The following is a 15,058-nucleotide window of genomic DNA, read 5'->3' as shown; positions in this document are numbered from 1 at the left end:
AATAATAGCAATGGGTTATATTAAAAGCTTACATGTAAAAGCATTTATATATGTATTTTACACATGCAATAAATTGCTTCCCCATATTAGAAGATAAGGTACTCTATAAAACAAATTAATTTTCTATATCATCAACAACATCCGGTTTAGTGGTGTAGCGGCTATCACGTTTCGTTTACAAGTGTTTTCACAGTAAATACCGAAAAGGCCCCGAGTTCGATCCTCGGCTAGATCATGTTGTATTTTATTTTTTTTGGTATTCGCAGAACCTTGCGACACAAGGCACATACTGTATGAAGTCTACAAGTAGCTACAATCATACTATTCAATCATAAATAATTCACTCGAAATCAGACTATACCTATAATTTCGAACCAGTTACGAATGTAGTACCCTGGTCGATAGAGTTTTGTAAACCACCTAATGCGATATCAACTAATTTAGATTCCTCTGAGGTGACATTCAACTTATCGAATGGGTTAACGAAAGCTTTGATTTGACCCTTTTCAAGGATAACTGGCACGGAGAAGAATTCAGAATTTTTCAAGTACTTTTGTGATAATTCTTTTCCGTTTGGAACACCCGCTAAATATATATAAGACGAATCAGGGATTTCGGAGGAACTTTCAGATTGGCCGTTCAACGAACCAATGACCTTCTCGGCGAACCTATAACCAGCATATGCCATAGACAAGGTTGCAGATCCTGCACCGTTCTTGGCCTTAACAACCTCGTCACCGCCAAATTGGACTCTGTGGATAAATTCGTTGTACTGACTCTTGGAGAGACCCGATACTTTCTTCGCAACCAGTGCTGTAGCATGTACCAAAGGCACAATTGTGTCACCCGAATGGCCCCCAATCACAGAGATCTGACCCTTCAACGAGGTCGGAGTTTCTTTGATCAATTCGCCCAAGAAAGTTTCTGCTCTCACCGAATCCAATGTCGTGACCCCGAAAAGCTTTTTTGGGTTAAATACACCCAATTTCTTCAACACTTCGGCTGCAATTGGCACGGTCGAGTTCACCGGGTTCGAAATAATCAAGATCGCAGCATTAGGACACGCCTTACCGATACTTCCAACAATATCCCTGATAATAGACGCATTGATATTGAATAAGTCTGCACGAGTCATTCCCGGCTTTCTTGGAACTCCTGCCGGAATCACCACCAAATCTGAATTCACCAACGCCTTTTGGATTGTGTCACGGTCTTCCTTGCTGCTAGGCTGATATCCTGTAACTTTAGCTGGACTACAAATGTGCGACAAATCTGCTGCAACCCCATTTGCATTAACCACATCAAATAACGACAATTCGCTCACTTGCGGGTTTAACTTTAATAATAACGACAATGGTTGCCCAATGCCTCCTGCTGCTCCGCAAACTGTAACTTTAACCATTCTTGACTTATTAGATTGATAACTGGCTACTAATGATAGATTTCCACGAATTCGATCCGTTTAAGTAACATTTAGTACCCCATCATGGTTATATGACTTTGAGTCACATGTGAAGATGGGCCTCGGCAAAAAGTTCATTGGTAGAGGAGATGGCCGTTGTTTGCAGATTATCAATATTTGCAGATTACCAATATTTACATATTAGATTATTTGCAGGTTAGGTCTTCTTTGGTCTATAGAACGTTTATTGCCTTTCACCATATAGTAGAAGCAATAATAGAAGGATAACTAGAAGCGTGATGAATTATATATATTTAATTAGTGCTGCGCTTGGTCTTATCGGCGGAGTAAGCGGAATTGATTGCGGTGTTAAGGAACTCAAAGAGTACGATTTCGAAAGCATCAAAGGCATACATTCGGTGACGACGTTGAAAGATACACCACCCACGCAAACTAATGTTACTTGGTATATTGGGATATGTGACACCATAAGCGAAAAAATAGACCATTGCCCCAAGAATTCAGACCTCTGTGGGATAACACTGATCAATTTGGAAAAAAATTCGAATAAGGATGCTGTTGTGTCGGAGATTGTTGGATTCAACACGAACTTGCAGAAGCAATATAAACCATTTACCAAGGATGGCGATAACAACGAGGACGGTATCACGATTGTGTACAAAGGTGCGAACTGGGGGGACAATTTGGTCGATGCAGAGTTGAGATTTGTATGTGCCAGCTCGTCAGATAAGGACAAAGACTTGGACAAGTTCCAGTTGCACCAATGGGACGACAAGCGGTTGAAGGTTTCCGTCAAGACCAAGGCGGCATGTATAACCGATAAGAAGGATAAGAAGAAGCCAGACAACAAGAAGGACAACAAGAAAGGCAACGATAAAGACGACAATGGTGAGTCATGGGGCTGGTTCACCTGGATTTTTATCTTTTTGGTGTTATTTTTAAGTATCTACATCGTCGGTGGCGCGTGGTTTCAATACAGTAAGGGCAATGCGATTGACTTTCAGAGTGCTTTAAGAGAAGTGTTAGAAAACTTTGTAAGTTTACTCAAGGGCTTGCCTAGTTTCGTTCGGGAGATAATTGAAAAATTCACTGGTAATAGTAATAGAGGTGAATATAGCGCAGTTTAGCATGTATAGTTCAATTATTAATTAAGTTGCGCATACGCTTATGTATTTTTAAGAGGAGGCCGCCTCTCCCTGATGTTTCACCAAGCATTCAGGCCCCGTATACTTGGAATATAGACATGTCAAGATAACTAACCGTAGAGAATCAACCGGAGTCATCACGCATCACGTGACACTATTATACTTAAATTATCAACGCTCATTTGAAGCTATGAACAAGAAGATATATATATATCCATACAAGTACAACATACAATATGCCAACAGTTAAAGATAGAGTTCAGGCATTGAAGCCACATGAGAGGTTTGTCTCTTTTGAATTTTTTCCACCGAAAACTGATACTGGGTTTCGTAATTTGTTAGCTAGATTGAATCGTATGCTGGCATTAAATCCATTATTCATCACTGTTACCTGGGGAGCAGGTGGATCTACCAGCGAAAAGTCGCTAGACTTGGCAGCCACATGTCAAAAAGAGATAGGATTAACAACTGTGTTACATTTGACATGCACCAATACAAATAAGGAGATCATTGACAATGCGTTGGAAAAGGCCAAAGAGCAGGGCATAAGGAACATTCTTGCTTTGAGAGGTGATCCTCCTAGAACGGAGGAATATTGGATTCCAGACTGTGATTTTAACAACGCAGTGGATTTAGTCAAGTACATTAAACAGCAATATGGAGACTACTTCTGTATTGGTGTTGCGGGATACCCCGAAGGACATGTTGATGGTTCGGATAGCTCGAACCAGGATCCGCGTAATGATATGCCATATTTAGTTGAGAAAGTTGAAGCCGGTGCCGACTATATTATAACACAATTATTCTTTGATGTTGACAAATTTCTTAACTACGAAGCTATGATAAGATCATATCCACAATTAAAGGATATAATTTTAATTCCAGGTTTAATGCCTATCACCACATACAAAGTATTCACTAGAGCTACAAAATTATCCCATGCATCAATCCCGTTGGAAATTCAATCTAGTTTACACTCGTCCAGTTATGATGATGATCTAGTGAAGAACATTGGTATTGACGTTATTAATAACATCATTAATAAAATAGATTCTAATACCGATAACCGTATTAAAGGATATCATTTCTACTGTCTTAATTTAGAAAAGGCGGTGGCGTCTATCATAAATGATTCCGACGTATTGAAATCAGTTATGGACCTACCAGATGAAACCAACAATAATGAAGATGCAATTGCATCAGATTCAGACGAGGATCTTCCAGCTGTAACAATTTCGAATAGAAGAAGGAAGTCTTCTATTATTAATGATAACGAATTGGCAGATAAATCAAATGCACAAAAAAGTCTTGTTGGCAAGGCATTGATTGGAGATAAGAGAACCTTAGTGGATATTAGTACCGGTAAAGGTGCGCTAGGTAAAGACGCTACATGGGATGATTTCCCGAATGGTAGATTTGGTGATTCTAATTCTCCAGCCTATGGTGAAATCGATGGTTACGGCCCAACTTTGAAAATTTATTCTCCAGAGGAGGCTATTCACAAATGGGGTGCACCAGAATCAGTCAATGAAATTATTAAGGTATTTGTCAGCTATTTATCCGGAAAAATTGATTCATTACCTTGGGTCGATGCAGCCTTATCACCAGAAACAGCTTTAATCCAAGAGGAATTATTTGAAGTAAATAATAAAGGATGGTTTTCATTGGCCTCACAACCAGCCGTTAATGGTTGTTTATCCTCTGATAAAATCTTTGGTTGGGGACCAGGCAATGGTATCATTTACCAAAAGGCATTTATTGAAATTTTCATTCCTAAAGATACGTGGACTAATAAATTATTACCAGGATTACAAAAATATTTAGATGATCAAACAATTACCTATTATTGTGGTGATGCAGAAGGTCGTCTTACATCCAACCTAAACATTGACCAAGAGCATTACAATAGCAAAAATGCCATTACATGGGGTGTTTTTCCTCTGAAAGAAGTGTTGCAACCTACAATAATTGACCTTGAGTCTTTTAAGGCTTGGAATGAAGAAGCTTTTATATTATGGCTAGAATGGGCTAGATGTTATAAGAAAACTTCAAAGACATATGAATTATTGAATTCTATTTACAAGGATTACTATTTAGTTAGTTTGATTTCACATGATTTTAAAGATGAATATGCTTTATGGAACATCTTATTAGAAAACAAATGACTATTATTCTATAATTGGAAGCTTTGAATATTCATCAACATTCTATATCAAATATTAGTTCATAGAGAAATAGCCGATATTCTTTAGTCTAATAATGTGATTTATAATTTTATCTCAAGGATTCGAAGTAAGTTCTTCATTTAGCAAATCAATGTGTTTCTTAACTATTCCGCTATTCAATTTTTCTGAAAGAGTCTTATCATTTTCATCAATTCCCAAATATTGACATTGTATTTTCTTCAACATTATGGCACCGTTCATAACAAGAGTACCTTTCTTCACAAGAAGTCTACCTCCCAATGGGATACCTAAAGGTGTCCCCGTAGAACTGTTCAGTCGTAAGAATTGCAAACAGTCATTATATTCGTAGGCAAAGCAGTAGTTTTCAAAATTGTCTTTCAACGTCAACTTATATATGCCTCCAAAATGTTTAGAATTATCTCTATTCATTCCATTATCTGTATTCATATCAACTTCTCTAATTATGCGATTACCCAGGTATTTCTTGTTGTTGAATTTACTTACTCGGTCTACCGATACACTATTTGGATCTTCATATTCTTGCCATTCATCTAATTGGTTCAAACGCGATCTGGAAATATCAGCAACTTGTATTATATGAAATAGTATAGGATGTTGGGTGTAAGTTGCCTTTGCTTGCAAATATTGCTGAGGTTCGAACGAATTTCTAGTTGCTTGTTGTAAATTATCCATAGATTAGTTAGGGGGTAGTTCTTCTATTTTGCACTAAATAAATTTATTTTAAATGTTGCGCATATCATTGATAATCTATGTCAGTAGTTTAACCTAGACAGATTATTCATTTTTGAGATGTCATCTTTGTTTGTTGGAGATGAAGATGGAGAGGAGGAGTATACACTGTACGATAACAGAGACGAATCTATAATTGTACAAAATCCAATAGTGAGTGAAGAGGAGAATAAAGATGATTCAAAGTCAGAGCCATCAATTCCTATAAACGTTCAAGAAGATTCAAATACAGCAATATACCAAACACGAGAAATATGTTGTTCGTTGCCATTGAGGTTTCATCAAGAAATAGTCGAGGACATGTTATCGAAAGATGGACTTTTGATTCTAGGTAGAGGGTTAGGATGGGAACTAGTGACGGCAAATTTATTGCATGCATTAAGTGCACCTACTGTTGTTCTTCAGAGAAATGGACAGGAAAAGCATACTAAGAAGAGTTTATTGATATTGCTTAATTCAAGAGAAGAAGAAATATTTAAATTAGGTGAAGATTTAACTGAACTTCGTTGGATTGATAAAAGAAACGAAATAGCAAATACGTCAGGGTTCGATACTCCTCCATTGATAACCATTGGTGGTGATTCAATGACAGTGGATAAACGTAAAAGAGTTTATGAAAATGGCGGTATTGTTTCCGTTACATCAAGGATATTGGTTGTGGATTTACTATCTGGAGTAGTGGAACCCAATGACATAACTGGTCTATTTATATTACATGCCGAAAAGGTGAAAGAAACCTCCAACGAGTCGTTTATTATTAACTTGTATCGTGATGGTAATGATTGGGGTTTCGTGAAGGCAGTTTCCGACGAGCCTGAATCTTTTACAGGATTTACACCGTTGGCAACGAAACTTAAAGTTTTACGAGTATCAAATGTATTTCTATGGCCAAGGTTTCATGTTGAAGTATCGTCGTCGTTAAACTTCAGGGGTAGGAATTTGCCTACTCGACAGAAGCAAGAATTGGAACGTCGGCGATTTGTAACAGAAATTAACACTAAATTATCGTATAAAATGAATAAAATACAATCAGCAATATTGTCATGTATTCAGGCATGTCTACTGGAATTAAAGAGACATAATCCACTGTTGGTTACGGAATACTGGGATATGGAAAATATACATGACTCTGACTTTGTACCCCGTATAAGGCTCTCATTGGACTCTCTGTGGCATCGAATATCATGGACTTCCAAGCAGTTAGTTTACGACTTAACTACATTGAAGGATCTACTTAATTATTTGTTGACTTTGGATTCGCTAAGCTTTTATCAAGTAGTTCAAGAAATCATCGATCTGAATATTAAAACGACAGGTAACGATACAATGAATGTGGCAAGTATGAGTCCATGGTTAAACTTAGACGAAGCGAATACGATCATATCGTACGCAAAGGAAAGAGCTTTAGGCAAAGTTATGGTTTCTAAATCTAAAATAACGATCGGGGATGAAAGTGAAGTGGATGAAGGTAATGAGACAGATGCACATATACACGAATCAGAGATCCAGACAGAAGAATATAACTTAGAAGAGTTACCAAAATGGGACCAACTTGGAATATTAATAGACGATATAATGTATGAGAAATCTCAAAATATAGCTAACCATGGTCCAATTGTAATCATGTGTTCCGATTCTAAAACCGTTAAACAGTTGAGTTATTTAATATCGAATATGAAGGATATTACTATTTCAAGTTCAAGAAGAAAAAGGTTCAGCGGAAGGAAGTTTATGGTGACCAAATTAAATGATTATCTTGAGTGGAAGGAGTTCACATCATTAACAAGAAAACTTAATTCTGAACTTGATATGAAGAAGCATGAGGAAGTCTCAGAAGATAATGAGACCGAAAGGGCAGCTACTCCCGAAGAGGAGCTACAGACATCCAAAACATTCTCTAGAGGGAAAGGACATCCTTTAAGTAAAAGAAGACGAACCAGAGGCGCATCATCTGTAGCAAATGTTGGCAGATTGTATTCGGGGTCTACGAAAGGACGTAATAATGAAGCGGTTGAACTTGATACTGCTATTGTGAATAAGCTTAAAGAAGATGTAAATGAGAACCAGCTCGAAGATAACACTGAAAGTGGCGATTTTAATTCTGATGACAATGCTGGGGGATTTCTAATTGACGAGGAGCAAGATCAAGGTAAACCAGTAGATATCCTGGACCTAGACGATCTAAATAACGTATTTGAGTGTAGACCAAGTGAAGTTATTTTTGAAAATATTGATAAGGACGATCAAATTATTATTGAGACATATAATGATAAGACGAATGATTCATTGCTCCAGGAAGTTTCACCGGCATATATTATTATGTATGAACCAAACTTGTCGTTTATCAGACGTGTTGAAATATATCAAGCTGTAAACAAAGAATCACCGGCTAAGACTTATTTTATGTACTATGGGACCTCAGTTGAAGAGCAGAAACACTTGATGAGAATTAAGAAAGAGAAAGATGCTTTTACTAAATTGATTCGAGAAAAGGCAACCTTGGGTAAGCATTTTGAATCAGCAGAGGATAACAACAAATTTCAACTAAAGAGAAACCAAGTTGCTAACACCAGAATTGCTGGAGGTGCAAGGTTTAGAACAGAGGAAGATGAAATGAGAGTTGTTGTTGATGTTAGAGAGTTCCGTTCTTCACTTCCGAATTTACTATATCGAGTTGGTATAAAAGTCGTTCCGTGTATGATTACAGTTGGTGATTATATTGTTTCTCCTAAGATTTGTATAGAAAGAAAAGCAATCCCTGATTTGATATCGAGTTTTAAGAGCGGTAGATTATACAGCCAATGTGAACAGATGTTCCGGCATTATGAGTTACCAACTTTACTCATTGAATTTGACGAAAGTAAATCTTTCTCATTCGAACCATTCTCTGATTTAAGAAACTATAAGGTTAATGCCACAAATCCAATTGCAACAAAGTTACAACAACAAGACATTCAATCAAAGTTGATAATGTTATTAATTTCATTTCCAAAACTAAAGATTATTTGGTCTTCTTCGCCATACGAAACGGCACAAATTTTTCTAGAGTTGAAGGCCAATCAGGAAGAACCTGATATCAGTGCTGCTGTTTCTAAAGGTGTTAATCAATCGATAAAGATAAGCAGTGGTGAACCTCCTCTCTACAACGATAATGCGATCGACTTGATTCAAAATATTCCTGGAATCAACAATATTAATTATTCCCAAATTATTGAAAAAGTTCAGTCGATTGAGCAATTAGTCAACTTATCCGAAGATGAGTTAACAGATATAATAGGGATAGAGAATGGTAAGAAGGCTTACAAATTCATTCATCATTGGGTAAAGTAAATCTATAATTAAAGGAATTCACGTGATGGTTTGTTTACAATTTGCGAGATTTGGAATCTTGTTGCTAAATAGGCCGTTAAAACAATTTATTAAACAAAATTAGTTAATACATATAATATAAATAATTACTCTATTAAATCGCTGGTAAGCTCATTATTAAGTCTGATTAAACCGTTGCTGTATCTAGGACTGGGTCTTCAATATGAGAGGCAGAATACCCAGTACACTTGCACAAAATAATGCTCATCCCAGCTTGAACCAACAGAACAGCACCAGCACCAGTAAGACAAAAGCTAAGCATTTGGAATTTAAATATCTTTACTTTAAGATTCAAAAACTAATACATAAGAGGGTTGTATTGAGCTTGAAATATGAACAGTTGAAATCACCAGGGGTTCATTCAACTTTAATGAAGCCATTGGCCTCGAAGATTGTGGAGATAGCTTCAATTAGTAATTTATCAAAGAAAATTAATAGGGTAATTAATTCTTTGCCTACGGTATCACCCTATCAGACACCGAGGTTTGGCCCGCAAACAAATGCAAACTACAATCATGATGTTAACGGAGATCTGAAATTGTCAATTAATTTGGTTTGTATACTATTGCTATTAAGATTTGAATTTACTATCCAGGCAGAGAATAATTTAATTAAATACGATATATTGAATACTAAAGCAACAATATGTGAAATACTAGCAATTAAAATGTTGAGAGAATATAAGGCATATGATCGTATCAATTTATTATTCACAAATCCTATGCGGGATGATCATTTCCAGAACAAATTTCCTTCCCGGATATCATCGTACAACACGCTCGAATTAGCAGTATTATCAAAGTCTAAAAAGTTTCTTTCTCAACCTGTGATTGAGCAAATATTGGATAGATTTTATGACGGAGAATTAATTGTCAAGAGAAACAATGATCTCATTAACGAGTCGATCGTTCAATCTTTGTTAGATGTAAATTCAATGTTTAAGAACTTAGAAGAGCAAACATCATTGTTAAACGACAAAAGTGACAATGCTGTTATAAACTATACATTCAAAAAACTATCCTTGCATAAAATAACTACAAGAGCAAACATAGTTCCGAAATATCAATCACTTGTAATGAATATGAAGTTGATCTTTTTTGCCGCATTGCATTTCATATTAATTTTGAAACAAAAGCATACAAAATGGTATACTGATCCCAGTAACACCTTTATGAAAATAACTGAACTTTTATATTGGTTATTAGCTTTTAATTTCAATTTTGAGCTCTTCATCAAACTCAGGAATATTAATTTCAAATTCCTAAGAAAAATAATATGGACCTATGCTGACTTGATTCTAATTTTATTAATTGATTCTGCTTTTTTCTTACGAATTTTTTCGCTTTTAAATAAAGTGGGCACTGAAGATTATCATGATGCGTTTAGTTTGATTTCAATAGTCTTATTGCCTAGAATTTTATCGGTATTCAACAATTACGAATTTTTTAATATGATCACACAATCTTTAAAGAAAATGCTTTGGAAGCTAATTGGTTTATTTTTTCTATTTATATCATTGATTAGTGGCTTTTACTTGACGTTTATCTCATTAGCAATTGATCGTAATAGCTACGAGATTGCATTTGATATGTTAAAGGTTTTTTTTGGGTTCACACCTGCTGTTTGGAGTAATTGGGACAGCTATAATAATTTAGGTCGAGCAATTCAAATGGGATATTTGTTTCTAAGTCAATTCATTATAGCCACCATTTTAGCTATTGTACTAAGCCAGGTATTTTCCAAAGTATCTCTATCTAACAAGGAAGAGTTTGCATATTTCAAATCTACCAATCTAGTGGTTTATTTTCAAACTTCAGACATATTTTATGAAAATGGGTTTTACGGCAAGAGCAACAGATTCACAACTGTCGGTATCTTGTACATGTTTATGAACTTATTCAAGTTCCCAATTATATTAATCATCTTTATTTATGAATTAATTGTCGCAAATATCAATTCAAAGAAAGGGCATAATAATTTAAAGCAGTTTACATTTTTAAATAAGGAGCAAGATTATTATCAGGATCAAGATTTGGTTAATATGGATTCAATTGATGATGACACTGATGTAAGCTTAATGTTAGTGAAGACTAGGAATAATTCAATGTTCCAAGCCGTACCAGGTAGAAAGATCAGTTCCGTCGATAATGTGAACCACGCAACTTCTCATTTATTTAACAATCTTGCACCCACTAAGTCCATAGGCAACCTTAGAAGTGCATCGACAGACTCATTTATCATCGATGAGATACTCTCGAAAAAATACGGCGGCACTGGTAATCTTATTGCCCAAACGCCGGTCCATCAGGGCTTGGAACTTGTCAAGGCCAGTAATAACGAGATGAGTACCAAATTATCGGCATCACAACAATCCAAATGGCTCACTGACCGAAGGTCGTTAATGAGCATGAACAACCCTACTTCGAATGCCAACTTTAAGGCCACCTCAGGTAAGAAGATCAAGAAAAGAAAGAAGAACGTTAACAATGAAATAATGACCAAACTTAATAAGCTTGAAACTTTAGTAGACATGCTTGTAAACCAGCAGCATGATCAGGATGAAACCGTACATGCATTTCCTCAACAATTGTACGACGATCAAAGCATAATTCAAGAAGTAGAAGAGAATGACTCCAGTTCAGTCATCAGAGGGGATACTCAAGACACTAATTTCGGAGAAATCTACAGAATCAACGAAGTGTCTCTCGACGATATGGATCTGATCAACATGTCTCACGAAGAGGCAGATGCAGGTGAAGATGACGAAGTGGATACCTCAACCGAAGTAGAATCTGATGATACATATTGATTCCAATATGCACATGCCTGATGCATCCGAGGTATTTCCGAGGCAATATTCATTTTTACGTAGAGTTTATACTATGCAATATATAACCATATATAACGACATATAATGATATACGATATGACAAAACTAGCGTTCCTTGCCAAATTTCTTTGTCTTCTGAAGACCGATACGTCAAAATCATTCATTCCGTGATTGAACGGTGATGATTACAATTTAAACGATGGTCATTTGCTGAGAAAATAGCTCGGTTGAACTCGGGCTTTGTGTCATTTCCTTTTTTCAAAAAATTTTCGGTTTGATCCATTATCATAAGAGGTATTATTACTGGATGGAGTATAAGTCTAGGCATATTTCTAGGCATATATATTAGTTATTGTATTTCGAGAAAATTGGAAAAATAAAATTGGGAAGATAGTATTGATAATTTGATAAGAACCATTTTTGATTATACTATTTCGGGTTATTCCAATTTGCATGTACATAGAATAGACACGGTTTTTACAGATGCCTCACAATACAAAGAGTATGGATAACACATTGAACATAAAAGACAACCATGTCCAGATAGGAGGACGGAAATCCAAGTTAGCGGTAGTGCAGTCAGAGATAGTGAAGGAATGTATTGTTGAAAAATTCCCAGAGTTGAGCTGCTCTGTCTTAGCATTAAGTACCTTGGGAGACAAGGTGCAAAGCAAACCATTATATTCATTCGGAGGAAAGGCTTTGTGGACCAAGGAATTGGAGATTTTGTTATTAGAGCAAGTTGAGGAGTATCCACGGTTGGATTTGATTGTTCATTCGTTGAAGGACATACCAACCAACTTACCCGAGGAATTCGAGCTCGGATGCATATTAAACAGAGAAGACGCCAGGGATGCATTAGTTATGAAGAGCGGGTCTTCGTATAAGTCATTGGCTGATTTGCCTGATGGGTCGTTAGTGGGCACGTCGTCCGTTAGGAGGTCGTCGCAATTGTTGAAGAACCACCCCAAATTGAGATTCGATTCTGTCAGAGGTAATCTTCAAACCAGGTTGAATAAATTGGACGACGAAAACTCACCCTTCGAATGTTTGTTATTAGCGTCCGCTGGGTTGATAAGAATTGGATTAGGTGATAGAATCACCGCTCACTTGGACGCTCCCGAAATGTACTATGCCGTGGGCCAAGGTGCGTTGGGAATAGAAATCAGAAAGGGCGACGAAAAAATGCTTCAGTTGTTGAAAACCATAGAGGATTTGCCTACCACCTACTGCTGTCTTGCTGAGAGGTCTTTAATGAGACATCTTGAAGGGGGATGTTCCGTTCCAATCGGAGTCCAGTCGCATTATAATGAATCTACTAACGAATTGTCTTTGAAAGCAATAATAGTTAGTCCTGACGGCATTCATTTCGTCGAAGATGAATACAAGGGTGTCGTCAACAACAAAGATGATGCAGATGCCATCGGTATCAAGGTTGGAGATTTATTATCCGCCAAAGGTGGTAGAGAAATCTTAAATAGCATAAATTTTGAAAGAATCAATTTACCTCCATCGTCCAATACCCCCACTCCGCAGCCAATAACACCTATAACTACTAATAATTCTTAACGAGTATGAAGAGAAGTCACGACAAAATCCGCTAAATATGCTACTACATTAGGGCCACATAATATTACAACGCCATCATTTATTTTTTCCTGTTCATATTTCTACAAAAAAGTGTATATTATCATTCTATTATCATTCTATAGTAATTCCATTATTATGATCGTCTTATAGATCATGAGAAGGCTAAGTAATCACTCCATAATTTATAATTGGCTCGTATTCTTTGTTGCGCTATGTAAACATTGCACCCGATTATCGGACGCTTCAGAATGTTTCTTTTTTTTGACATCGTTCCTGTCGTTTAATTTTTTTTCTAAACGAGGGACGTGAAATATATATTCTATTTAAAATAACAGACGATTTTATTTCGCTAACTACTAGAGATATTGACATACTTTCACTAGCAATTTTGCAAATTATAGTTTAAAATACAAGTTTATTAGCTATGGATATTGTGCTAGAGATTTTTGACTATTATCTTTTAGATAAGACGTATTCGTCGTTGTTACCGAAGTCGTTGAATACGACGATTTCGGATTCTATCGGCAAATTAGGTGTAAATGAATTAACTTCTTCGTTCTATAAGAATTATAATGAAAACCATAATAGCACGTTAGCATCTGCGTCGGCCGCTTCGAACTTAAATGTGCCATTGAGAGCATTAATGAATAAATTACAAACTTTTCAGAATACCGATGAGGTGTACGGTGAAGTGCCAAAATTGTTTCCACTTAACGATTACACCAACGACTCGTTGCTTTTGAGAACGAATATGTTCAGACAAGCGTTTTCGATTTTTATAATAACAGCTATCTTTGGGTGGTTGTTATATTTCAGTGTGGCCTATGTGTCGTATCTCACAGTTTTTGACAAGAAGATATTTAATCACCCAAGATACTTGAAAAATCAAATTTGGTTGGAGATACATAGAGCTAGTACTGCGATCCCGGTAATGGTGTTGTTAACGGTTCCATTCTTCTTAATGGAATTGCAAGGGTTTTCGAAATTATACATGGAAGTAAACGCATCTACTGGTGGCTGGAAAGCTATATTGTTACAAGTACCACTGTTCATTTTGTTTACTGATTGTGGAATTTATTTTATTCACAGATGGTTACATTGGCCATCTGTCTACAAAATATTGCATAAACCTCACCATAAATGGATTGTTTGCACTCCTTTTGCATCCCACGCTTTCCACCCAGTTGATGGCTGGGCCCAATCGCTTCCATACCACATATACCCTATGATTTTTCCATTACATAAGGTGTCTTACTTGCTCCTTTTCACCTTTGTTAACTTCTGGACAGTCATGATTCACGATGGTCAATACTTGTCAAATGATCCAATAGTCAATGGTACCGCTTGCCATACTATTCACCATTTATATTTCAACTACAATTATGGTCAATTTACCACCTTGTGGGATAGACTAGGAAGATCGTACAGGAGACCTGATGACAACTTGTTTGTTAGGGATAATAAGAAGGAGGAAGAAGTCAAAGTGTGGAACGAACAAACACAAAAAATGGAGGAAATTAGAGGAAAATTAGAAGGTAAAGGTGACGATAGAGTATATCACTAAGCTACAGACGTTTAACAAGAGATATTAATACAATGTTTATAATATGACACTAAATATGTTTAAATAATAGATAATTTAATGCAAAATAATTATTGAAAGCTTTTAAATGTAGGACGAATATGCGCACTACCGGAAAATGGGCCATCACAGCTTTATCTATAGAGGGAATACAATTAGTGCCATAGAAACATAATAGGGATA

At 36.3% G+C, this 15,058-nt stretch overlaps 8 protein-coding genes and 1 non-coding gene across 9 annotated transcripts; 7 read left to right on the top strand and 2 right to left on the bottom strand. All coding sequences in view use genetic code 12, as the record gives it.

Moving 5' to 3' along the window:
- Positions 1-143: 143 nt before the first annotated feature.
- DEHA2F09042r lies at positions 144-235 on the top strand. Its single transcript is given in 2 exon segments — positions 144-181; positions 199-235. It is a non-coding gene; the product is annotated as a tRNA-Val (tRNA).
- Positions 236-361: 126 nt separating this feature from the next.
- On the bottom strand, positions 362-1,402 carry DEHA2F09020g (DEHA2F09020p; the record flags this gene model as incomplete). The annotated part of the gene is made up of 1 exon (XM_460754.1): positions 362-1,402. The coding sequence occupies one exon, from the start codon at positions 1,400-1,402 to the stop codon at positions 362-364; it is 1,041 nt and encodes a 346-aa protein (XP_460754.2).
- Positions 1,403-1,701: 299 nt separating this feature from the next.
- DEHA2F08998g (DEHA2F08998p) lies at positions 1,702-2,550 on the top strand (the record flags this gene model as incomplete). Its single annotated transcript, XM_460753.1, has 1 exon — positions 1,702-2,550. The coding sequence occupies one exon, from the start codon at positions 1,702-1,704 to the stop codon at positions 2,548-2,550; it is 849 nt and encodes a 282-aa protein (XP_460753.2).
- A 254-nt stretch (positions 2,551-2,804) lies between these two features.
- On the top strand, positions 2,805-4,733 carry DEHA2F08976g (DEHA2F08976p; the record flags this gene model as incomplete). The annotated part of the gene is made up of 1 exon (XM_460752.1): positions 2,805-4,733. The coding sequence occupies one exon, from the start codon at positions 2,805-2,807 to the stop codon at positions 4,731-4,733; it is 1,929 nt and encodes a 642-aa protein (XP_460752.2).
- Positions 4,734-4,847: 114 nt separating this feature from the next.
- Positions 4,848-5,447, bottom strand: DEHA2F08954g (DEHA2F08954p; the record flags this gene model as incomplete). Its single annotated transcript, XM_460751.1, has 1 exon — positions 4,848-5,447. One exon carries the CDS (start codon positions 5,445-5,447, stop codon positions 4,848-4,850), a length of 600 nt encoding a protein of 199 aa, XP_460751.2.
- A 117-nt stretch (positions 5,448-5,564) lies between these two features.
- Positions 5,565-8,834, top strand: DEHA2F08932g (DEHA2F08932p; the record flags this gene model as incomplete). Its single annotated transcript, XM_460750.1, has 1 exon — positions 5,565-8,834. One exon carries the CDS (start codon positions 5,565-5,567, stop codon positions 8,832-8,834), a length of 3,270 nt encoding a protein of 1,089 aa, XP_460750.2.
- A 202-nt stretch (positions 8,835-9,036) lies between these two features.
- Positions 9,037-11,682, top strand: DEHA2F08910g (DEHA2F08910p; the record flags this gene model as incomplete). Its single annotated transcript, XM_460749.1, has 1 exon — positions 9,037-11,682. One exon carries the CDS (start codon positions 9,037-9,039, stop codon positions 11,680-11,682), a length of 2,646 nt encoding a protein of 881 aa, XP_460749.2.
- Positions 11,683-12,186: 504 nt separating this feature from the next.
- On the top strand, positions 12,187-13,272 carry DEHA2F08888g (DEHA2F08888p; the record flags this gene model as incomplete). Its single annotated transcript, XM_460748.1, has 1 exon — positions 12,187-13,272. One exon carries the CDS (start codon positions 12,187-12,189, stop codon positions 13,270-13,272), a length of 1,086 nt encoding a protein of 361 aa, XP_460748.1.
- A 445-nt stretch (positions 13,273-13,717) lies between these two features.
- DEHA2F08866g (DEHA2F08866p) lies at positions 13,718-14,857 on the top strand (the record flags this gene model as incomplete). The annotated part of the gene is made up of 1 exon (XM_002770736.1): positions 13,718-14,857. The coding sequence occupies one exon, from the start codon at positions 13,718-13,720 to the stop codon at positions 14,855-14,857; it is 1,140 nt and encodes a 379-aa protein (XP_002770782.1).
- Positions 14,858-15,058: the final 201 nt, after the last annotated feature.

The sequence above is a fragment of the Debaryomyces hansenii genome (genome assembly GCF_000006445.2).
Source record: "Debaryomyces hansenii CBS767 chromosome F complete sequence".
NCBI lineage: Eukaryota > Fungi > Ascomycota > Pichiomycetes > Serinales > Debaryomycetaceae > Debaryomyces > Debaryomyces hansenii.
Note: the sequence above shows the minus strand (reverse complement) of the source record. Positions and strands in the feature narration are given on the sequence as shown.